The 22,899-nt window shown below is 52.2% G+C and overlaps 2 protein-coding genes across 5 annotated transcripts; one reads left to right on the top strand and one right to left on the bottom strand.

Annotated features, from left to right (window-relative positions):
• Positions 1 to 3: 3 nt before the first annotated feature.
• brf1b (BRF1 RNA polymerase III transcription initiation factor subunit b) lies at positions 4 to 17,739 on the bottom strand. 4 transcript variants are annotated; one of them, XM_061703729.1, is made up of 19 exons: positions 17,390 to 17,739; positions 15,857 to 16,044; positions 7,556 to 7,636; positions 7,221 to 7,394; positions 7,103 to 7,134; positions 6,938 to 7,010; positions 5,771 to 5,920; positions 4,922 to 5,015; positions 4,721 to 4,847; positions 4,618 to 4,657; positions 4,442 to 4,537; positions 3,762 to 4,049; positions 2,862 to 2,929; positions 2,704 to 2,785; positions 2,277 to 2,329; positions 1,930 to 2,207; positions 877 to 928; positions 430 to 618; positions 4 to 352 (listed from the first exon to the last, which is right to left on the bottom strand). In XM_061703729.1, the coding sequence occupies exons 2-19, from the start codon at positions 16,038 to 16,040 to the stop codon at positions 245 to 247; spliced, it is 2,169 nt and encodes a 722-aa protein (XP_061559713.1). In that variant the 5' UTR covers positions 16,041 to 16,044; positions 17,390 to 17,739; the 3' UTR covers positions 4 to 244. The 4 variants fall into 4 exon arrangements, with proteins under 4 accessions (XP_061559713.1, XP_061559712.1, XP_061559715.1 ...); XM_061703728.1 differs by having other exon boundaries at positions 430 to 596; XM_061703731.1 differs by lacking the exons at positions 15,857 to 16,044; positions 17,390 to 17,739 and adding an exon at positions 7,727 to 7,734 and having other exon boundaries at positions 430 to 596.
• Positions 17,269 to 22,811, top strand: xrcc3 (X-ray repair complementing defective repair in Chinese hamster cells 3). Its single transcript, XM_061703733.1, has 7 exons — positions 17,269 to 17,951; positions 19,069 to 19,206; positions 19,278 to 19,469; positions 19,538 to 19,692; positions 20,751 to 20,963; positions 21,054 to 21,091; positions 21,738 to 22,811. Exons 1-7 carry the CDS (start codon positions 17,894 to 17,896, stop codon positions 21,952 to 21,954), a joined length of 1,011 nt encoding a protein of 336 aa, XP_061559717.1. The 5' UTR covers positions 17,269 to 17,893; the 3' UTR covers positions 21,955 to 22,811.
• Positions 22,812 to 22,899: the final 88 nt, after the last annotated feature.

The raw sequence follows: 22,899 nt of genomic DNA, 5'->3' as shown, positions 1-22,899 counted from the left end.
GACGCAGTGTCATAAAAACTTTAATTCTATTGAATGATGTCATTACTGGAAGCTTTTATAAAGTACAATGTTATGGAGGGCTACTCTCAAATACACATCACAACAATTGTTGTCGTCGTGTGTCTGGGCTTTGAAGGAATGACACGACGCTGGCGTCGTCGGAAACAAACGCCAACATTACATTGGGCAGATTGGACACGGACACAAAGGGGGAGGGGCCGCGTGAGACCAGCATGTTCCCAAACTACAACATTTCACACTTCCGCAATTGAGCGGCATAAAAAGTTTGGAAAAGGCACCGCAGAACGGAGCTAGAAGATCTCGTCGTCCTCGTCGGCGCCGCAGCCAAAATCTAGAACAACCGAAAAACAAGCAGGCGTCAAACAGCGAGTCCCCAAAGCCAATCGGGAAATTCAAGCGTGAACTGACGTCCGGCGAGCCGCGGAGCGCCCGCACGCTCGTCGTCCTCCTCCTCCTCCGTCTTCGTCGGTCTTCTCCTCGTCCTCCCTCTCCGCGCGGCCCGACTGCGGTTCGGCTTCGGCTCCCGCTCTCGCGGCGTCCGTCGCGGCGGGAGCGACCCGGCGGGTCGAGTCGGTCTGTCGACGGCGGCCGGGAGAGCTTCGGTCAGTGTTGCCCGGCGACGAGATTGCCGCATTACAAAATGGATGCAATTTCATCACTGGGAGAAAACGTGTCATTAAATGCACATTTCCATCATGGCAATTTTAGGTACGTTTGAGAAGAAAAACGTTCATATCGCGTCCTCCTCGTGAAGCCACCTAACCGGTCGCCCACCGTGAAAAGTCACCAAATGATAAGAGTCCATCTTCGTCAGGGTAGCATTCGCACGCAGCGCGCCGCAGGCGAGGAACTGACCTTGGCCGGACTTTTCTTCTTGTTGGGCGGTCCCGAGAAGAGCGGGCCCAGCCTGCAACGAAAACGCACGTCGCTCACGTGACTGACGACTCAACGGGGAAACAAACCAAAAAAAGAGCTCGCCGGTAATCGTCATCGACGGCCAATCGTCTCACGCGTCGGCCCGTCGCCCGGATACGTAAGCGCGTCCGCCATTTTGGACGTGTCGGGCGGTGGACAAACGCGGGCCAGTGGACGGAACTTCGGAAAGACCCGATCCAAAAAGTGCGCAAAGCGAACGCCCCAAAGTGACCACCAGGGGGCGGCGTTGCATCGCCCCAAAGTGAGCCCCAGAGGGCGCCGCTGCGTCGCTTTGGATTTCAGATCAGCACAGGTTTCGAGTCGAGGGCGAAGATCGGGCGACCGAGTTCGGCTTGTCGCCTCGATGGGGCGACGGGGGCAAATGCGGACGCGTCGGAAGCCGGACAAGTTGAGGCTTCTCACGCTCGACGGCGTACGCCGTAAACAGAAGACGTGTGGCGGAACGCGGGTGTCGCCGGCTTCGGAAAAGTTCGACGACGGAACGATGACCAGCGCGTAAAAAAGCCACCGACGAGCCATGCGCTGCGTCGGCCGCATTTCTTAGTTGCATATCTGTGAATACAAATGATTTTGCCATCAACAGCAGAAAATATTGGCGTCACAGTCGCATTTGTTTTCACAAAAATCTTTTTGGTTCTTGGCGAATGCAACCCACGTTCTGCGGCTGATTACGAAAGAAAAACGTTTGCGTCTGATGAAAGCCGGGGGTCGCTGTCGAACTGCGGAGGCGCGGGAACGTGTCGGGCCGTCGCCCCGTAGATATGGCAAACGCTAGCCACGCCCCCCGCGCACTACAGCCGCTACGTGGCGGCCATGTCGGGGAGCTGGACCTCCCTAGCTTAGCGTCGCCGTCGGCGCGGCGCTCAAAACGGCCGTGCGGTATCTCCCGACACGCGGCCGCTACGGCGTACGGCTCCGCCCCGATCTACCCGTGTATTTGACGCCTGCGATATGAGGGAGCGCCGACGTCACCTCTTCCCCATGACGCCGGCGCCGGCGGCCATGTCGGCGACGGCGTCGCCGTCCGTCTTCTTGCGGCGGCGTCTTTTCCCGGCGGGAGGCTCGGGGGCGGTCTCGTCGGGACCCCCGCCGCCCCCGCCCGCCGTCTGGCCGCCGTTGAGGTCTTTGAGGACGTCGTAGTTGATCTTGGTGGAGATCTTCTTCCTCTCCAGCATCTTCTTGATGGCCTCGCCCGCCGTGGACGCCTGCACGCTGTCCTTCTTCTTCTTCTTCTTCTTGGGCTTGCTGGCCTGCAAGCAGACCGGCGGTCAGCCCGCCGGGTTCGGCGCTTCCTGCGAGCGGCGCCGGAGAACACAAACCTTCTCTTTGTACGTCCCCTGTTCCTTCTCTTTTCGAATTCGTTCTTCTTTTTCTGAAATGTACAAATCAATCCATCAGTCGATCGCTCGTTCAATGCAAACCCGCAAAATCTTTCCTCCTAAATTCATCTTCAAATTGTAGCGAAAACTTCTCCACATACTTATTTTAAGACCAAAAGTTTTTGGGGTTTGTTTTTTTTTAAATGCAAGATCTTATTTGAAGAATCCTCTCAGTCAATTGATTTGAGTTGCAATGGCAGATTTTTCACTTCAGACATTTTATCCCTAAAATGAGTGAAAAAAAAAAATCAATTCACTTCACGTGAGAAAATGCCTTGAAATAAGTACGGTCAGATGTTTTGACTCGAAATAAGATCAACTGAGGAGGTTTCGAGATTTGGCGGGATGGTTTGCGTCTGCGGAGAACCTTTCTGCTCTTGGAGGTATTCTCGGTTCTGCTGCATCCACAGTCGGGTCTTGACTTGGACCTCCTTGTCGCTCAGGATGTACTGCGTGGGACACGGCAGCGATGGAGCGCAACCGCCAAACCGTCCTCCTCCATTGTTTGCCTCGGCATCAACTCACCTTGTCGATCTCCCGCTCGTCGATACCGTCCAGATCCAGGTCCCCGCCCTCGGAGTTCTCGTCTCCGTCTGCCGGAAACGACGGCGAGAAACTGAGCGGGACGCCGGCGGGCCGCTCCGCGACGAGGAGCGCGAGCGCGACCGCGCCGCGGCCCGGCCGACTTCGGGCGGCGTCAGGTCCCGGGACCGGTCGCCAGCCGATCGCAGGGCGCGTGCGGACAAACGACCGACCATTTCTTTCTTCTTCGCTGAAGCGAAGGTGCTCACGACTTTTTGGAACGCGGGAGGGAGGAAGCACCCGGGACGTACCCGGATAAAAGCGGCGTCCGTATATTCTCGCCTTTTGGGGTCAATGACCCCAAATCAAACGACTGTTTCATGTTTCCCCTCAGCCAATCGCAGGGCACACACACACACACACACACACACGTTTACACCGAAGGACGATTTGTTCATCTTCGCTCTAGCGAAGTTTTTGGAATGCGGGAGGAAGCCGGAGCACCCGGCGAAAAGCCACAGAAGCGCGGGTCCCCCGTCAATCGCCCCTTTCTTGACCCATTCAAACCATTCCAACTTCAAACTGTTCGGCTCATTCCGATTCCCCCCATTTTCCCATTTTCCCATTTTCAAAGCGAATCGTATTTTAGAATCACCTCCGTTGACCACATTACTTGACCGATTTTTCAAGCAATCGTGCCAACTAAATTGCCCAAATCAAATCAGGGGTCTTCTCCAGCGACCGGGGCAAACGCGCAAAGTCCACACGGGAAGGAATTCGAAGCCCCGACCTCAGAACCGTGAGACAGCCGTGCTAACCGCTCGAGCGCCGTGCTGCTCGCCAAGATGAACTGCTGAACGCTAAATGCTAGCACGCGACGGCGACGACGCCGAGCAGCCTCACCCGACACGTCGCCGTCCGCGCGGTCCTCGCCGAAGATCCGGAAGCTCCGCTGGAGCTCCGAAGCGGCAGAACTTTCCAGAACGGCGGCAACGGGGAGCCGCCGCCGTGACGACGGCCCCCCGTCCGACTCCTCCGGCTCTCCGACGTCAGCGTCCTTCTGGCCCCGGCCTTCCTCTTCTTGCATCACTTGGCACAGGAAGTTCTGCGCGAGGCGGCGGGCGGCGCTTCGGAGGTTGCGATCTTCGGCGTCGGACGGCGAGCCCGCCGGGATGTCCTCGTCCCGAGGGTCTGCAAAGAAAACGTCACCGTAGTCAGGTTCTTCTTCGTCCCGAGACTCGACAGCGAAAGGCAATTTTGCAGGCCCGACCGAAATCATCGGGCCAGACGAACAATTTTCAAATGGGGAAAAAACATTTCAATACAAAAATTCATAAAAGCAGCTCATTTGTTGACACCCCCATCTTTCTTTCTTTTTTCTTTTTTTTGACACACAACAAAACACAAAGATATTGAATTTTTTCTCCCAATTTGCTTTTCCACAACACGTTAATACAAAAGACATTGAAACAAATATTTCAAATTGGCAAAATGTTTGCAAAAACCAGCTGATTTCTTGTCTTTTTTACACATTACAACAACATAATAGAATAGACACAAACAAAGAAAAGGCCAGCGCTCACCCATTTTGTGCACGTAGGCGGCGTAGATCCCTCGGAGTTTGGGTCGGCTCTTCTCCAGCTCGCTCTCAATCTGGTCTTGGTAGCAGTTGATCTCTCCTGCGGGGAGGAGACTCGGAAAGGTCAACCGGACTCCGGGGTCGCGCCGACTCCCGCCGCCGTACTCGGTCGGGTCTGACCTTCGACCTCGTTCAACTTCTTGGTCAGCTGTCGCTCCAGCTGCGAAAGAAAGCCGGCGGATGACGAAGAAGATGATGACGATGAAGGCGGGGGCACGCGCACCTGCTGCATCTTGGTCTTGTGCTGAGCGGCGCTGAAAGACGGCGGGTCACATTCCTGCTCCAGATCCACCTTCATGAACTCGTCGACGGTCAGCTGACTGGTGGGCGTGTCCTCAAACTCGGTCAGCCTGCGGGACGAGGGGAGCCGTCGTCACCGCGAGGGTCCCGACCTCGGCGGGGTCGCCGGGCGTCGGCTCCTCACCTCTTCCTCAGCGTGGCCTGGCACACTTTGACCACCCCGATCACGTCCTTCACCGTGCGCCGGAACATGTGCATGCGGGCCGCCACCAGGAGGGCTGAAGACCAACGGCGACAACGCGACGCGGTCAAGTCCCGCGTTACGATGCCGTTTTGGGAATACCGGGCGAGCGCGCCGCGTTGTCCCACGAGACGCCGGGCGACGCGGCGCTCTGCCCGATGAATAACGAGGAAGGTCACGTGACCCGACCCGGAAAGCCGGCCGGCGCTAACGAGCGTGACTACGGAGTGTTGACGTCGCCGAACTTCCTACAAAAAAAAAAAATGTCTTCGGACAAAAGTTAGATGCGCATCTATCCTTTATTTATACAAATATGATCGACGTAAACACGGACAAATAATTTTGTCATCTTTGGTGATTCTGCGGTGACAAAAATAAGGCGTTGTCGACATTTGAAGTTTTTCGCCATTCACACGAGCCGGGAGGAAGAATGCGGATTAAGAGACGGGCACGAGGTGGTTTTGCATGGTTAGGTTGAGTAGTTGTGCTTATAAACACAGTTGAATTCCCTTGTTGTAGGAGTTGCTGTTCTGTGTGTTTAAGTAGCGGTGGCTGGACAATTTAGAATTAACATTCAATCAGCCCGCCTGTGGCGTTTCACATTATGCGTTAACTTTTGTTCACGTGTGTTTCAGTTGAACATATTGGGGTTTAAAGATACAATGGTTTAATTATTTTTGGGTTTCCTTTCAACGGCGAGTGACAAAGACCCTCAGGCAGTACGGCCAAGACGGTAAAGGCTAAGGAATACTTTCAAAAGTACGACTCGCAAAACATTCGACGAGTCGGTACCGGCGCCGCACAGTCCGGAGGGACGGCGGCCCGTGTGCATCCAGTCCCTCTTCATCCTCTGAACCAGACGAAGAGCCGTCATGGAAACGTCGTGAGTCTTCGCCCCGAACTCCAACATGTGAGCGAAGCGAGGTATCAGCAGACATGGATCTGAAGAGTACGTAAAACAGGCCAACTAGAACCAGACACACCCGGAGAAGGCGGCCCGTAAAACAACACGCTAAATAAAATTTTCTACAAAAGATGCAACGAGCGAGCACGTCAAAGGCCTCTCAAATCCGCCACAACAAATACAAGCCATTCTGCTGACTGACATCCATAACCGAGTCTTCCTTTTGTGCTATCGAAGTCGACTTTTGAGGACGAGCGACGCCGTTCGAAACGTCACGCCCACTTTGACGCGTCCTGGGAATTTCGGATATTTTGCACTGAAACCCGTCGGCCAATCGGAGAAGGGGAGCAGACCAGACGGAAGCGTCGAGGAGATGTGCTGACAAAATCATCGAGTTCCACTGTTCGACTGGAATTCGAAGGCGTTTTTGGACCAGATCTTCGAGAGGTGATCGCACACAAAGGCCTTCCCTAAAATGCCCCCCCCCCACAAAAACTCCCCTTTCACTTTCCATCATCCCAGTTTCGCACTCAGGTCGAAGTGGCCGCTCCGACCAAACTCAACAGGCATTTTGACACGCAAACCTCGTCATGATGCTAATCCGCCGTACACGGCGGGAAGGTCACGTGACCAAACCTGAGTATGCCGCAATAAGTGGCAAAACAACGGGTTAGTTTGAAAAAAAAAAAAAACACAATTCTTTATGGCTGGTGTGTTCATAAAAAAAAGTGAAATACAGTTTTATCATTTGTTTCTACAAATATGAGATACAACAAACGAAGAACAAACATTGGATATTGTCATCTTTGGTCGCCCATGGTGACAGTTTGTGATTGGGGAAAAAAAAGAAAAATTCACCCGAGCGCTTCAATCCGTTTTGTCGAATGCAGAAGTCGCTCGCGGCATCCGCCGCATTCGAGTGATCCTGGAGTCAGGAACGATGAATGATGAATGACTGCGTTCTCATCATTCCTGACTCCCGAATCACAACAAAGGGATTTGCAGCAGACATTTTGAGGAACTATCCGGGAAGCGGCCAGTAAATAAGTTCTCACCGATGGCGGGAGCGTTGATGCAGAGCTCACGAGCCAACAACAAGAAGGTTTTTCCCAGGATGTAAACATTCACCTAAAACACATCATGTAATTATTTATTTTTATTTTTTGAAAGTGTCAGCATGTTTGTTTCTTCTTCTATCGAGCTATTCTTCTCTATATTACCTGCAGCAGGTCACTCAGATCCAGCAACATATCTGACAAGAACTGATTCAAGAAACATCTACGGCTCACGGGAACAAAGGCATCTGTCGCACCACGCACGCACGGCATTATGGGATACGTGGCGTCCCCTCAGTGCGACACACCAGGTAGAGGCAGGCAGCGATGATGTGTTCAGTTTTGCGTCCGCGCGTCAGGTGTCGGCTCACCACCATCTTGAAGAAGTTGAAGGCTGTGTCCAGACAGTGCTGGTTGAGTTGCAGCTGGTTGCCAAGGTGATGGATCTGACGTCTCCCTGACACGCACGCACGCACGCGCTGCGCGCACACACACACACACACACACACACGCACGCACGCACGCACGCACACACGCACGCACACGCACGCAAGAGCTTAACAACTTTTGACAAGTGACCATGGCGTCAAAAAATGATTGAAAATAAAAAAAACTCACCACTTTGCAGCGTCTGAGCTCGGGACTCTTTCCCGACACTCGTGTGGAAACCAGAACCGAGCAGAGGAGTCTTCGCCGGACCTGAGAAACACACACGCGCGAACGTTGCCACAATCAGTCCCTGGTGTGGCTGCCTCGTCCGTTGCCAAGGCAACCTGCTCATCAGCCCACCTGGCCGCACGCCTCAAACGTTTGGCTCGACGGGGTCGCGTCGCTTTCAGGATGAGGACGGCCGCGTTCTTCCTCGGGTGAGTTCCAACAAACGAGCCTTTTGGTTGGCAATAAAGATGACGACCTGACCGCTTTTCTTTGCAGGCTCACTTTTCTCTGCTTGACTAATGGAGCGGTCGAAGGTAAACCAGTTGATTTTTCGACTTATTCTATATTACCGCTTCCACGAGTTGCATTCTTCTGACGGTTATTTATTTTCCTCTGTGAACTAGTGGAGTGGGCCTGTCGGGATCGTTATCTGGGGCTTCGCGTGACGTCCGAACAGACGGTCCAGTTTGAGGCTGTCGGTGAGTTCCCGCATTGGCCGGTTGGCGGCGGCGCTGGCCACGTGAGGACCGGAAGCTTTCCATCCAAACGGTTCACAAAAAGCTTCGTGTGGGCTTCCGCCCCCTGCTGGCCAAAACCTTGAGAGTCACTTGAACGATGTGTGGCTGTTTATCATTGGAATAATTCCTGAAAGGAAAACACGCGCGTCACTGCATCGTGTGGTGTTCGTTCATGTTCTCTGTTTAGCATTAATTTGTGGTTAAGGTAAACCGATCCAATAGGACTTGCTATGTTTGTTTCAACTGTTGCAGTGGTTACAAAAGGTGGGACATTCATTTGGTGGCAGAATATTGATTTATTTATTATTATTTATTCGCGCTCGTGCCGGCGCCTATCCCAGCTGTCTTCGGGCGCTGAACCGGTTGCCAGCCACTCGCAGGGCACATAGAAACAAACAAGCGTTCGCACTCACATTCACACCTATGGGCAATTGAGAGTCTTCAATCAACCTACCATGCACGGTCTCCCCGTTTTTTAAAAAAGAAATAAGTAAATAACATTCAAAAATGAGACCCTAATGATAGTTGTAGCCTATTTGACTGCACACAGGCATACGTATACTTTGCCATACTTCCGTTTTTTTCGCGGGTGGGCCGTGCAGATCCCACGCATAAACATTTGTCGGGGGAAATCGGCCGAGCTCCAACATGCCAAATTTCCGGGATCCGTTATGCTTTGGTTGATGAATGGCGCCGACGCGCGAACCACGTCTCGAAACGGCAAGGCTTCATCAGTGACGCAACTTTCCGAGCGCGACGCACGCTTCACGAATGACATCACGCCAAAGGCTGACCTTGTGAACCTTCTCCACGGTGGCGTAGATGCCGATGGCGTGCACGCCATCGGCACGGCGCTGGCCTCGCGCTGCGGCTACACCGTAAGCACCTTCAAGGCGAGTGGGTACACCACCTTCCGAGCTTCTTACTACTCCTGCTTCACACGCATCCAGGTAGCTCCTCCCATCGACAGCAGGACCGGTTCGTGTACTTTGCGCGTAAGGGCGATGTGATTGAGTTTTTCGTTCAGGACGACCAAGTGTTCGCCTTCCAATTTAACGTAATGGTGAGCGACGGCGCTTCACAGTGGACGAGCCGACCGGTTTCAGCCGTGTGTTCCGGTCTGAGCTGGCTCCAGCGAGAGATGGTGTGCGAGGAGGACTACATGGAGGTAAGAAGGCGCTCTCGTCAAAGCCCGGGTGCGCAGCTGACGCGTGTGTCGGTGCGACGTCGGCAGGTCAACGTCCGGCGGGAGGCTTCGTGCGCCGCGCAGCCGGGACGAGCGCGGCAGGGGTCCGTCTCCCAGGTAACTTCTCTCTTCGTCCGCCGTTCGTCTGCTCTAACTGAAACTTTTGTCTGGCGGCTCAACTTTGGCGCGCTTCAGGCTCTGAAGACTGCGAGCTCGGCTTTTCAGCTGATGCTCCGGCAGGGCGACGGACGTCTGACCTCGGTGTCAGTTACTGAGGCGGAGAGCGGAGGTTACGGTTTGACCCTGACTGCCGGGAGGGCGGTGCTTCGGGCTCCGTACAAAGCCGCGGAAGCGCAGCTGATCCAAGTAGGTGGCTGCGCACGTCAAGTTAGTGCCTGAAGAAGCACCAACTTGTTGAATGTCAAGTCTGTTGCACAACTGATAAACATTCAAGTTCTCCTTTTCCGAATGAGTCTGACGTGTTGCCCTTTGAGCAAAAAACCCCCCCGAAATGTTCAAGATGCAAGACTTCAATGCTTAGAATCGCCGCATTTGTCGCAGACTCAAATGGGAATAAAGCCTGACATTTGCACACCGTGCAGGAAGCGTCTAGACCAGAGACTCTCACTGACTGGGAATCCTTTAGAAGACCAACGACATGAAATGTTGACTCTCATTCCTTTATTGAATCCTCAGGTGGCTGGCGTCCCTGTAGTAGTCGTTGGGGCGTTTCTGTTCTACAAGCGGCAGCTGATGGTGATTATGATTGACGTGACCATGGCCTGCACCGTCGGTATGTCCTTCCTTACCATTGCGGGCGGGCAGGGTCGGGCCGGTACACGGAACAAACGGTCGCGGACATAATGTTTCAGATTCCGGTTCCTATGACGGCGCTCGGCTGGTCTGGGATGTCCCACGGGTGCTGAGGCCTCTCGTCGAGGAGGGAACGGCATTCAAAAGTCTGCAGCACAGTCTCGAGGTGGAAGGCGTGAGGCTGGATGAGCCGAGCGCCGCCGCTCGAGGTTTTAGTCTGGTCCAGCGAGAACACCTGGTCCAAATCTTGATACCTTTTGGGGCCGAGGGTGGCTACAGAAGGGTAAAATGAAATCAAGCCATCGAAGTTCCAGATATCTTTTGTCGAAGACTCGGCGGTGTCTGACTGTATCGTATTGTTCCAGAGTTCGGTGATGAACAACGTGTACAAGGAGACGTTCGAGATTTCTCTGCTGTACGAACACCGGTTCTCAGTGGTGTATCAAGACGGTAGCAGTGTCGACACCAAACTTCAAATTCTCAGGGTGCTCCAAACGCCGCCGCTCTGCCGGCAACCCTTCAGCCTTAACCGTAAGTTTGCCGCTTGCGCGAAGTCCGGCGGTCATCCTGGTGCAAGACTTCATAACGCCGCGTTTGTTGCTGTATCACCTTGAGTAAACAAAGGGTTCTTCACGATCGAGCTACTGGACCAACAGCAGGGCTGTAGCTCAAATGTCACGTTGTTGCGCATGTTACAAAATGTCTGGTATCCGAGCATCCTCGAGTCCTCTGCTAGATGATGAATAAATCCGAGTTGTGTTTCTTCCTGCAGAGACCGACAGTGATGAGGGGGTATTCGGTATCTACCTGGGAAACATTCCCAGTGATGTCATCGTAGAAGAAGTCACAGTTAATCAGAAGAAGCAGCAGCTGCTGACGGAGGCAACAGAAGGTGGCTTCGTCGTCAGCCCCGTCGTCCACCCGAACGGCAGTCGAGCTTACAGACTCCGGCTGCCGTTTTCAGATGCTGCGGTTCGCAAGAAGGTCAGAATTGCGGCAGCTGACTTTGGGATGATACGGACTTTTATTGAATTGGATGGCACGGCAGTGCCTAAAAATGACATTTTTGCGGATTGCTGACAAATTTTGAAATCCTATTTTTAACCGCTGGACAATGTCAGTCGAGTAGGGAAACGATCAAATGTTTGGGCTACTTTGCGTAGCAAATGGCAAATGGTGTCTTGTGCTATGTTCCTTGCAAACAGCCAACATTTAACAACAGAAATGAGCCCAAAAGCATTTTCTTGACTCATGTTGTCTTCCAACAGTACATGGGGGAAGGCGTGGTTCAATACTCCATTGACGTCAACTTCACTTTGAGCAGCATGCCCCAGAGGGACTCCTACTTTCATCACACCTTTATCACAGCTCAAGTCTTCAGCGCATGTAAGACCATGGCGACATCATTCACGTTGCTGAAAATGGATGCCCATTTTATACGGGACCTCTTCCCCTTAAGTTCCACCAAAGATCACGGCTCAGTGTTTAGACCGAGGAATCCTCTTCAGTGTGGTCATGCCCCCTCGGGCGGAGTCACTCTGGGAGGTGGGCGTCGACGGGGAGCCGCTGACGCCGCAACTGGCGGCTCGAAGGGGGTACAAACTCCTCAATGACAGTCGAAAAATCCTCTTGGAAGTTCCTGTGTTTTCCGTAGGCTATACCTATGAAGTGAGTGACGACGGTGGTCCGGGAGTCCCTCGTAACTCCTGTCCCCGGTGAAAGCCACGGAAGGTCATAAAATGTAATGTCTGAATTGTTTTGCCTGCTTTCAGGACATTAACTTGTTCAACTTTTATGGGACGTTTAAGCTGCTTCTTCGAGATGCCGGAACTTTGGAGGTTCAGACCTCCGCATCGAAACACTGTCTCTTCAAAACAGAAGACATGATAGGTGAGCTGCACCCACAACTTTAGTGAGCTGTGCACAATTGACTGTTGATTTACGAGGTCTCAAATTTGCTTGGCTTTAAATGATTCCGTTACTCCACATGTGCTCTTACTTTCCAAAATGTGGGGACTGAGGTTGGAACATTTTCTTGGAGTATTGTGCACCTTCAACCAGAACCAGAACCAGAATCAGAATCCTCTTTATTTGCCAAGTATGTCCAAAAAAACACACAAGGAATTTGTCGTCGGAGCCGCTCGAGTGCGACAACAGACGGTCGACGGACGGAGAACGCTTTGGAGACATGAAGACGTTGACAGAAGAACAAAACTGTCACTGAGCAATAAAGGGTTGCTAGTTATCTGGTAATGCCGGTCCATTTCTATGTATTTGTTTTTGACAATTGTGCAAGAAGATGCAGAGTCCTCGAGCAGTTCGACCGACTCCTATTGCAAAGGGCGCCGAGACTTCAAGGAGTGGATGCGGTTTTAAGTGACTCGTAGCGCGCTCATCAAAAGGAATCTTTTGTCACAGCTCAAAGTTGGACGCCTAAAATCCCTTGATTCAATTCATTATCATGGACTCTGTGCATTCTTAATGTACATGTACCTTTTGAAATGCTCTTGTAATTGATTTGATGATGACACCTTGCGTTTACGTTGTTTTGGAGCTTTCTCTCAATTGGGCCTGTCGAAATGAAGTCAAGCACGTAGAAGTTTGCTTGACTTTCGATCTTGTGGGTTGACGCTAATGATGTTCTTCAAACTGCTCTGCGTGCGGTGTCAGTCTGTTCTGCAGATGGCATCATAACAGTGGTGACAACACCTACGTCCACCTGGCCCACAGTGCAGCCTGAAAAAACCAGCTTACTAGACCCCAGCTGTAGACCCAAACAGACTGACGCCACTCGGGTGCTTTTCCAGTTCAAGCTGGACTCCTGCGGGACCAGGGCCACGGTATAACTCGAGAACTTGGGAACGGGTTTGTTTTCAGGTGTCATTTCTGACGATCTGTTATACAGTCCAAATGTATTCTTAGAGTCCATTTAAAAACAGGAGTGACCAAAGTCCTGTACGATTCATTTTAAATGATATCAAGCTAAGGTTACAAAAGATATGATGGCATTCCCGATTTTATCAGCGTGTATCCTGCTATCCACTGTGAGTCACTTGGGATGTATACGTTTTCCAACAGGTTGGAGACTACGTGGTTTACGAAAACGAGATCCTTCATGACGGACGGCTTATTGCAGATGGACCAAACTTGATCTCCCGGGATTCTCAGTTTAAGTAAAGAGAGACAAAGCTATGGTGGTGCCAATTCTTTCAAAGTGCGGAGATTTGGGAATAAAACAAATCTTTTTTCCCCCCCAAAGGTTAACTGTTAGGTGCGTCTATCCGCTCAGTGGAATTAACAGACTGACTGCGGATCGGATCTCCAGATCTGAAAGTCCCGGATTTGGTTCAATCGAAGTCTTCGGAAGCCTGACAGGTCAGTATGTTGTGTGTGTGAGAGAGACTGTCCGTTTTCTTTTGAGTGACGGACAATTAATTTCCCACAGATCCAAAGAATATGCCCCACGTCCGTGACTGTTTGGAGCAGGTTTGGAGCAATGAAATAATTAGCCCATCAGAAACCGAGCAAACCTGGGGAACGAAAAAGGTCGCGGCCGAGCCAGGGCCGAGCCGCTTCGTTACAGTACCGGGTCCCCCGAACGAGCTACGCCTCAACTCCCAAAACCAGCAAACTGATACGAAACTCAACGAGCACGTTCCAACTCCTCCTAGTCACCGGACTGCCGCAGCTCGAGGCCAACCGAAGGATGGATTTCCTCGCATTTCGAATGACTCAATATACAGCCGCTTTCAGGAGACGCACGGCTTGAGCGTTACAAAAGACTTGTACGACGACTCCGTTGCCAGGTCGGATGTGACCGGACTGGAGGACTCTGGTCCATTACGGAACTGGTCTCCTCTAAGCCGAACCGAGTTGATCAAGCCTAAAGAACCCCGATGGCTCTTAAAGAAAGAGCCCGGTGAGGCACGCAAGGCTTTGGGCCCATTTCACATGGTGGAGACAAACCAGCACAAGAGACCTGGCAACCCTCCTCATATGGATCCTTCTGAAAGGATTCCAGTCCCCCAAAGCCTCACCCGGAACAATTCTGTCAACAACGTTCAAAATATCAGAGTTAAACCTCAAAGGAGACTAACTTTTCAAAATCCCAGCCAGAAAAGAATTCATTCACCAAGCTCCAGTCCAAGAGCTGGCAACGCAAAGCAGCAGACACCGGAGCGGCCCGAAGACGCACGCCTCTTTGACCGAGCAGGAAAGCAGACGCCAAAAGGTCCGGGGAAAACATCTTCCGTCTTGAACGTCATTCAAATAGCAGGTATGACCTTTGTCACATCACAAATATGAAAGGCTAGCCCTAACCGTTCCCTCTTTCACTAGGACCATCTCAAAGTATGAATGGACCTGATCTCGGAGGATTCTTGCCACCAGCAACTAGATGGTCTGACTGGGTGTCTTCCCTTAGCGGCCCAGATCTCGGCGACAAAGAAGAATCGAGCGCTCGCTATACGTATGGGAAGGAGGCCGCGAAGCGCGTGGATGGGAACATCGGGTCTAGTGGTTCTCATAAAGGTTCTGGCGGAAAGGTTGTGGAATCCAGGACCTCCGGGCAATACGACTGTCACGGACTGTCTGCTCAGTACGGAGCCAGTATTCACCACGGAATCGTCAGGGCCGTGGAAGGGTTTGAACGCGGAGGTCCGGGAAGAACAAAGCTGTCGTCTGGTGGGGCGAGTAGAACCGTCTCAGCTGTCTCTTAGATGACGTCCTCCAGTTGGGATTTTCTCAAGCGACTTTGTCCACTTGAAATAAAAGCCAAGTTCTGCTGAATTTCAAGTGTCTGTCGTTTGCTTGTGCTGATGGAAACCCTTTTTCCACCACCTGCGCACATTCCTTCATTCACCGGTCAAGTCCTCCACAAGCTGCTTTGATCAGACATCGGTGCTTGGTTTATTCCGTGAGTAGCGAATGATTCCAAAGGCGGTACTCCCAACCGCGTTTGCAATCATTCACTCATTCCTTCCTCCCTAATCACGACAGGGTTTGTTTGTGTTTTGTCTTTTTGGAACTACCCGAGGTTAAGTTGAAAGGCCAATTCCGCCGGACTCGGCTCGGCAGTTTGACACACTGCCATTTTTGGGAAATATTCTCCATGTTTTTGAGGAGGGAAAAATGTAGAAAATTAACTTTAGTATGTGGTTTGTCAGATTTTGAGATTTTAAATATTGCTGTCCAAATCTGCTCCATTTCATATTTTTTTCCACCAATGGATACGATTGGGGCGGCACGGTGGACGACCGGTGAGCACATCTGCCTCACAGTTCTGAGGACAGCGCAGGGTTCGATCCCCGGCCCCGTCTGTGCGGAGTTTGCACGTTCTCCCGCGCCTGCGTGGCTTTTCTCCGGGCGCTCCGCTTTCCTCCCACACCCCAAAAACATGCGTGCTAGGTTGATTGAAGACTCTAAATTGCCCGTAGGTGTGAATGTGAGTGCCAATGGTTGTTTGTTTCTACGTGCCCTGCGACCGGCTCAGGGTGTCGCCCGCCTCTCGCCCGAAGATCGCTCGCTGGGATAGGCTCCGGCAGCCCGCGGCCCTTGTGAGGATAAAGCGGTACAGAAAATGGATGGATACTATTGGTCCGTCCCCAGGTGGGTTTGTTATCTTGACCGATTATCGACCAGTCTAAAGTGTTGGAAAAAGCGCGCTGTGATGGTTTAGAGGCGAGGTTTCTGCCTGACGCCAGCCAAGTATGAAAAGGTTTGAAGACGGCCGTGGGGTTCGCTCACCATCAGTAGAGACGAATTGTCCCACCGCAGAGGACACTCCGCCGCTTCCTTCCACAAACTGGACCTCGGAGACGATGATGTTGTCCTCTAGAACCGAACCGCAGCCGGTGCACACGGCGCTGCCCCGGGCCTGGTCTACATCGATGTCTGCGCCCCCGCAGGTCTTGCACAGCCTGGAGCTCATTGCGCTGAGGTCAGAGGTCACACACGTGGGAGGGAGCAGGTTAGCGTCACAATATTGTAACGAGATGGGCCCGTCTCGTTCCAAAATGGCAGCGGTCTAGCGCTGGCACCAATCGCCCGAAATCCTGCATAAAGTGCCTCGATAGTGAGAATGCAACGGTAAAAATAGCAGAAAAAGAATAGCAGCAGAAAGAAACACGTACTGCTACGTGTGGGCCCGCAGAGGCCGAATAACGGGAGGAGACGGTTCTATCCACGTTCAACTCGTGCACAGCGTTTCGTTTTTGTTCGCTGTAGAAAAAATACAGGGTATTTGATTTTTAATGGTATGGGTGCGGATTGCATTCACTTGGATTTAAACAAATAAATAAAAACTTTTTCTGACTCATTTTTTGAGGGCTTTGTTTTTTGTTTTTCGAATTATTTTTCTCAGTCCCCCCCCCCGTTTTAGGACTTTTTTTTCCCCTGTTTTTCTGAGTAATTACCCCCCCCCCCCCCCAATTGCTCTACTATTTTGTTCCTGTGACTATTTTTTTTCAAATGACTAATAAAGACAGGAGTATCTCCCACTGTCTTAAACCCATTTCAAATTCAAACTTGATCAAACTAAATAAGCCGGTCATGTGGCTTACTACGGAGTCTGCAAAGAGTCACTTGCAGTTCGCAGGTTCTCGCGTGAGTTCGATGTGTCCTGATAGCTCAGAAAAACGGGGGGGGGGGGATTAGAAAGAAAAACTGAGCCCTCCAAAAAAATCCTCAGAAAAACAGGAGTTCTTTTGTTTTTTTTTTTCCTTAATCCAATTAATGCAATACACTTGCGTATAATGGCGAGGTATCGGTGTAGCCACCCACATGTAGGATCACATTTGGGCAATGTTCCCTCCGCATGAGAAGCGGACGATCATTTGACTCGGTAGCAAGAATTTGCTGGAAATGCTTTTTGCACATACGCCGAGAGCCCCGCGACCCTGCCAATGGAGGGATGGATGTTTTTTTGTTTTTTTTTTACAGCCAAATTGCATGGGGTCATTTCATTGAATTAAAAAAAAAAACCCAAAACGTCTCCTTGTCACCGACGCATCCAGTTGATGGAGGGTACTGAAATATAAAGCCATATATAAATATGCACAGAAGCGGATTGTTCCAGCGTCCGCACTGGGACTCGAACTCGAGCACTGTGACTCCGAAGTCCAGCGCCTTCCAGGCTGAACTACTGCCACACAGACACGACGGCGCAGAACGATACAAATATGCTTCCGTCTTTCCGGTTGGCAAAAACGGAAAGGCTTTATAGTTACTCTGTGTTCTCTTATAGACTTGTAAATTCAAACAAAGAGGAAGAAGACTCACTAAGGAAGACGCGCAGCAAGAGTGGAATTCGGATGTTCAGAAACATGCGCGATCTCTTCGGGTGTCCGTCATCATCCTTGGCCTTACAATTCTTCTTCACACCGCCAGGATTTTAGCTTGTTAGTTTGACGTGTTTTTCACACGCATTGAAGGAGAAACGCGACCAACGTTTGTCTTCGCTTTCCTGATTGGCGATCAGATGACGTCACGTGTCCCGAGGTGGCATTGGCCGAAGAGAGAAAGGAGGAACTGAAGAAGGGTCTTAAAGTCGCCGCTTTTAAACTGTACAACCTTTCGATGAATAGATCGATGCGGGATTGCGTTTATTTTGAATGGGAACTGTTTTCTGCTGCCCGCCCCCCCCCCCCCCCAAGGGCCAAATGAAACGTTCCAACCGGCGCAGCCTGATGACGTAAGATGGCGCGGGCGAAGGCGCTGCGAACGGAAATTTGGTGAGTGCGGGACGAATTCTCTTCGAACGACAAACTTGTAACGAGGGACGTGATGTCCTCGTGGCGGCAGCTGGAGCTTCATCCGAGGATCGTCAGCGCCCTCGGCAAAGGTGAGCAACCCTCGGAGGAGCAGACAGCTGAATGCGAATGTGAACGGAACGGGTGCGCGTGACGTCACGCCCGCGGCCGCCGTGTCGGAGGAAATTTGGCGGCAGTCTTAAAAAAAAAAAAAAAAAAAAAAAAAAAAGAGTCACGTTGCTTATTGTCCAAAAAGTGGGATCGACCTGAAAGCCATCAGGATTCCGGGATGATTTTCGTAGACGGAAAATGGAGAGAAAAAGCTTCAGGTCGCTTGAGGAGCACAACGCTAAACCGTCCGAAATATCGTCCGAAATATCGTGGTGACATTTGCAGAGGTGGAAGTGGCCGACGACTGATCCGAGATTTGAAAAACGGCCAATTACTGCGCCGCGTTTGGCTGCACTTTGCCGCTCGGCAGCGTGCCGAGAGACTGCAAATGTTCCGGTTGTAGCGGTGTTCGTTGGTGGGCAGGGTTCATTTTTAAATGAACAAGGAAATAAACAAACAATAGAGGTGAGTGCGACAAAGTCTCATTTCGGCCGAGAAAATGTCAACGACGAGACGCAGATTGTGGCTCGCGGCCAAACTCTTTTCGGTTGAGCGAGTCCACAGCGTCGTGGTCGCGACCTTGCGCCGATTCCGAGGGATGCTCCGTTTCCCCTCGCGTGCTATTCGCTTTGCTTTCGACAGTTTGTGCGCCGTCCGACTCTGCGATCCCCGACCGGTTCCGGTTAACCCATCGATGGTCAAATTAACCGACAGCTGTTTTGATTATCGAGTAATCCTTCGGAGACCTCGTTGAACTTAAACTTGTCCAAATCCTCTGAATTTCAGCTCGGAACGTCCAAAAGGGAAATCTTCTCTGATTTCTGTCGTCCGCCGTGTTATTGTCATTGTTGTGAATCCGATTTTTCGATCGACGTTTTCTCACTTTTCTGACGGATGTTACGGGCCGTACCGGGAACGGAATCATTATCAATTTGTTTTTCTGCATTTCCTGCACGGTCAATTTCCAATCTTGTCCAAATGAACTCCATGGACGAGTTGATCACCGGTTCAAATGCTGGCGACTTTACCGAAGGTGAAAAAGTTCACCACTTGACAGTTTGCCCTCTTTGGGCGTTTGCGCCGCCGCTCGTTCTCCAGCTGGCGTGCGCTCGGTCGGGGAGGTGCTGCGCACGTCCGGTCCGGACCTGCAGAGGCTGACCTCCTTGTCGGCCGCCGACGTCCGGCGACTCTTGACGGCCGCCGCTCGGCTCCGCGGGCCCCGCCCCCCGCTACCAGGTGACGTCCCGCCTCGCCCCGAGCGCCGCGACTCGCCGAACGCTGACCGAGCCGCGTGTTCGCGTGCGCAGTTCTTCGGGCGGAGGAGTCCGGTCTCAGACTCGGCCTGGGCTGCCCCGTGTTGGACGGGCTGCTGAGAGGCGGACTTCCCGTAGGGGGCGTCACCGAACTGTCCGGAGAAAGCGGCGTCGGGAAGACCCAGCTGGCTCTGCAGCTCTGTCTCTCCGTACAGTACCCGGCCCGCCACGGGGGTCTGGACTCAGGTCAGTTACCGCACGATGGACTCGCTTGGGGGTGGAGCTCATGTGTGTGTGTGTGTGTGTACGCATAGGGGCCGTGTTTGTGTGCACAGAGGACGCTTTTCCCAGCAGACGTCTGCAGCAGCTGATCAGAGAACAGCGGCGTCTTCGCCCCGACGTCCCGCCGCACGTGACCGACGGCCTTCGTTTCGGCGACCGCATTTACGTGGAGCACGCCGCCGATCCGGTGGGTGGTCCCGTCGCGCGGGGTCCGAGTCTCGGTGGATTGGGGACGCCCGGGGTCCGCCGCTGTGGTCTGCGCTTCCCGCTTGATTGGCCCTCTCCTCACTCCTGCGGACATCTTGGCTCTCTGCTCACCGTGCATACCGCCACTCGCGCTCCCCGATCGTCTTTTGAATTTTCCGGCCAAACGACTGCAACGCAACCAACAATCCGACTCGCCTCGTTCGTCCCGATCTCATCGTTCAAAAAGTTACGACATGATGGCTGCGCCTGTTTTGGGCCCGTCGTGAACCTTTTATCTATCGCATGCTATGTTGTCAGGTATTATGGAACAATATCATCATCATCATCATCATCATCATCATAGTAATGCATCACACTCGTATAGCACCTCTCGAGCCACTCGGACACGTTCTCATTTCATGCATGCGTGCATTCGTTCCGCAGTCACAGCTGGTGGGGATGAGCTACTAGTGCAGCCGCAGCTGCCCTGCAGGGGGCAGTCTGACGGAACCGTTCTGCGCCTACGGCCCCTCCGACCGCATTCGTTCGCGGGCAAGGTGGGTTAAGTGTCTCGGCCGGGGACGCGACGGCCACACGCGCTCGGGCGGGGATACGAACCGGAGACCCTCCGGTTTCAGGCGCCCAGACCGCAGCGGAACAAATAAAATGCGTCTCGAGAGCTCAGGACGTGGAACATCTCCGCTCCGGCCGGAAAGCGGTCCGGGCTACGGGTCCTCGACGGGGCTTGCGCTCCAAACGGCGGTGCAGAGTTCGGGACTGCGTTGCGTGACACGGCTGTGAGAATAAAAGACGGCGCACAAATTGGCTTGACCGTGTCATTTCCGCTGAGTTATGCTCACTTTTTTTCTCGTCCACTTGTGTGATAGGCTTTTGATTCTTCTTCTAGCCTGTGAATGTATTACTATGGTTAGTTGGATGTTCGAGCTGAAATGTTTTTGGCTTCGTCAAACAACGTGGATTACGGCCAGAACCGTCCCGTTACGTTGTAATGGTATTTTTCCGTTTTCCCGATCCCGTTTGAAACGCGTCCGTCCTCAGACGTCGCTGCAGTCGTGCCTGCGGCGTCGCGTCGGCCTCCTGCTGGCTCGCCGCCTCGTCCGCTTCGTGGCCGTCGACTCGGTGGCGGCGCTCTTCAGGTCCGAGTTCGGACTCGCCGATTGGCTGGAGAAAACCAAACAGCTGCTGACGCTCTCGTCCACGCTGCACCACCTTTGTCGCCGATTTGATGTCGCCGTCCTCTGCGTCAACCAGGTAACACGCGCGCGCACTTCCTCACTCACTCACTCACACACACACACATCCTTTGCAGTAACCAAAAGCGTGCGTGCGTGTGTGTTGTAGGTGACCGACATCTTCGGCGACTCAGAGGACTATTTGGGGTAAAGTCCTATTTTTTTAAACGCGTGCCAGGGGTGTCCACGGTCCGGTCCGCCGTTCGCAACGAATGCAAAACTAATATTTGACGCAGCTCGCGGGCATGCGGGAAAGGTTTGGACCGCCCCGATGTAAACGCGTACAGAAGGAAATTTGAATTTGTATTTCTAACACGGACGTTCTTTACCATCAGAAAAATTCAGTGTATGAAATGCAAATTGTGGTTATTGCAAAAATAATCACATTTATTTGGATCGATATTAAAATCAACATCCATGAACAAAATTCTTCTTTGATTTTGAAACTTACGTATTTGTTGAACAGCATCAATTCGATGAATCGTCCAGCCACCTGAATTTGAATTTCAACACAAAAAATAAAAACATCTGTTTTAGATCGTGTGGTATTTTTGTGCCATCTGAGTCTGAATTTAAAATTTGGAATATTTTACCCCCCAAAAATTTGAAATTTGTTGGTGAAAAAAAGTTCAGTATAAAAAAATTCCCCATCTATAATTCAAACTCAAATGGCACAAAAATATTAACGCTGAATTGTTTGGCATCCCCAAAATTCCGCGTCAGAAATCGAAAGTCCGATTCCGCAGATTTCGTCTCGCCGATTGCGCTGTGAAAACGTTTGCTTGTCCGTCAGCCCTTCTTCCTCGACCGTGCGCCCGGCGCTGGGCTTGGCGTGGGCCAACCAGGTGACGGTCCGGCTGACGATGCGGCGTCTCAGGGGGACGGTGACCGAGGGTGACCGGGACGGCGCCCTCCGCAGGTTGGAGGTCGTGTTCGCGCCTCATCTGGCCCGAGCGGGACGGGACGCCGCCGTGTGGAAGGAGGGCGTCCGGGGACTCGAGGAAGTCTGAGGACGTTCCGGGGATGGACTGACGCGCCGCTCATCTGACGTTGTGCTCTCGTGTTCACAACGAGCAAATGAACATCTTGATATTTGTGAGAATGATTAAAGATCATCGTCATTGAGCAATTTTTTGGGTGCGGCGGCCTGGCTTTTCTCCGTCGCCCACGCTGAAACCGCCACGCTTTCGGTCCTATTTTCAAAAGTTCTTGACGATGCCAAATTTTCGGCATTCCTCGTAAAGGCGACCCTTATTGACGGAGCAAATGCAGCAGCCCCTCGATTTAACGGCTGTCCGATGTAACGGAGCGCCGCCGTGCGGGCCCCCCGCGAGGCGCTCGTCAACAGTTACGAAGGAGGGAAGTTTGGATCCATTTTCAAACATGGCGCCGGCACACGCGACAACATCTGGCCACCCTCGATTCACATCGGATTCCTCGCGGTGGAAGGACAATACGTGAGGTCCGGTCACGTTTCCCGCGTCTGGAGCTTTCGTACGTGGAGAGCCATTGTTTTTGTTGTTTTGCTTTTTTTTTTTACACGACAAATGCGTCGAGTGCAATATTTCTTATGACAAAACAAAAAAAGGATTTTGGGCGTGAACAGATGAATTGCATTTCCCTTGTTGTGCTTTCCCGCGGCACCAGCGCAACACGGAATGTTGCTTTGAAGTTTTCCTTTCGCGACGGAGCGATGAAAACGTGACGACAAACGTTTCGGCGGCTTCTGCGTCGGCCCTCCTTTGAACCGTCGTCGCTGGTGAATAGTCCGCCATCGCTTCAGCAAAGCTCCCGAAGCCCGACGGAACGGGTAACATCATAAGAAGAACCACTGACGCCTCATCAGTCACACCTTCTCTATCTGATTGGTTGAATTTCCTCGGACGCCGGGATGATTTCTTTGGCAGATCATTATTTTAGGTCTTACTGTAAAGATTTTTACAGTGAAAAGATTC

The sequence above is a fragment of the Phycodurus eques genome, chromosome 18 (assembly GCF_024500275.1).
Source record: "Phycodurus eques isolate BA_2022a chromosome 18, UOR_Pequ_1.1, whole genome shotgun sequence".
NCBI classification, from domain to species: Eukaryota; Metazoa; Chordata; class Actinopteri; order Syngnathiformes; family Syngnathidae; genus Phycodurus; species Phycodurus eques.
This window is presented reverse-complemented; position numbering and strand designations above follow the sequence as displayed.

Excerpts from the sequence above, each read along its gene's own strand:
- brf1b (XM_061703728.1), bottom strand. The coding sequence starts at position 16,040 with ATGAGCTCCAGGCTGTGCAAGACCTGCGGGGGCGCAGACATCGATGTA. Across the intron at positions 4,658-4,720 it reads ACAAGACCAAGATGCAGCAG|CTGGAGCGACAGCTGACCAA; the intron begins GTGCGCGTGCCC and ends TTTCTTTCGCAG. Across the intron at positions 2,330-2,703 it reads ATACCTCCAAGAGCAGAAAG|AAAAAGAAGAACGAATTCGA; the intron begins GTTCTCCGCAGA and ends TGTACATTTCAG.
- xrcc3 (XM_061703733.1), top strand. The coding sequence starts at position 17,894 with ATGTCCTCGTGGCGGCAGCTGGAGCTTCATCCGAGGATCGTCAGCGCC. Across the intron at positions 19,693-20,750 it reads TGGAGCACGCCGCCGATCCG|ACGTCGCTGCAGTCGTGCCT; the intron begins GTGGGTGGTCCC and ends GTCCGTCCTCAG. Across the intron at positions 21,092-21,737 it reads GACTCAGAGGACTATTTGGG|CCCTTCTTCCTCGACCGTGC; the intron begins GTAAAGTCCTAT and ends CTTGTCCGTCAG.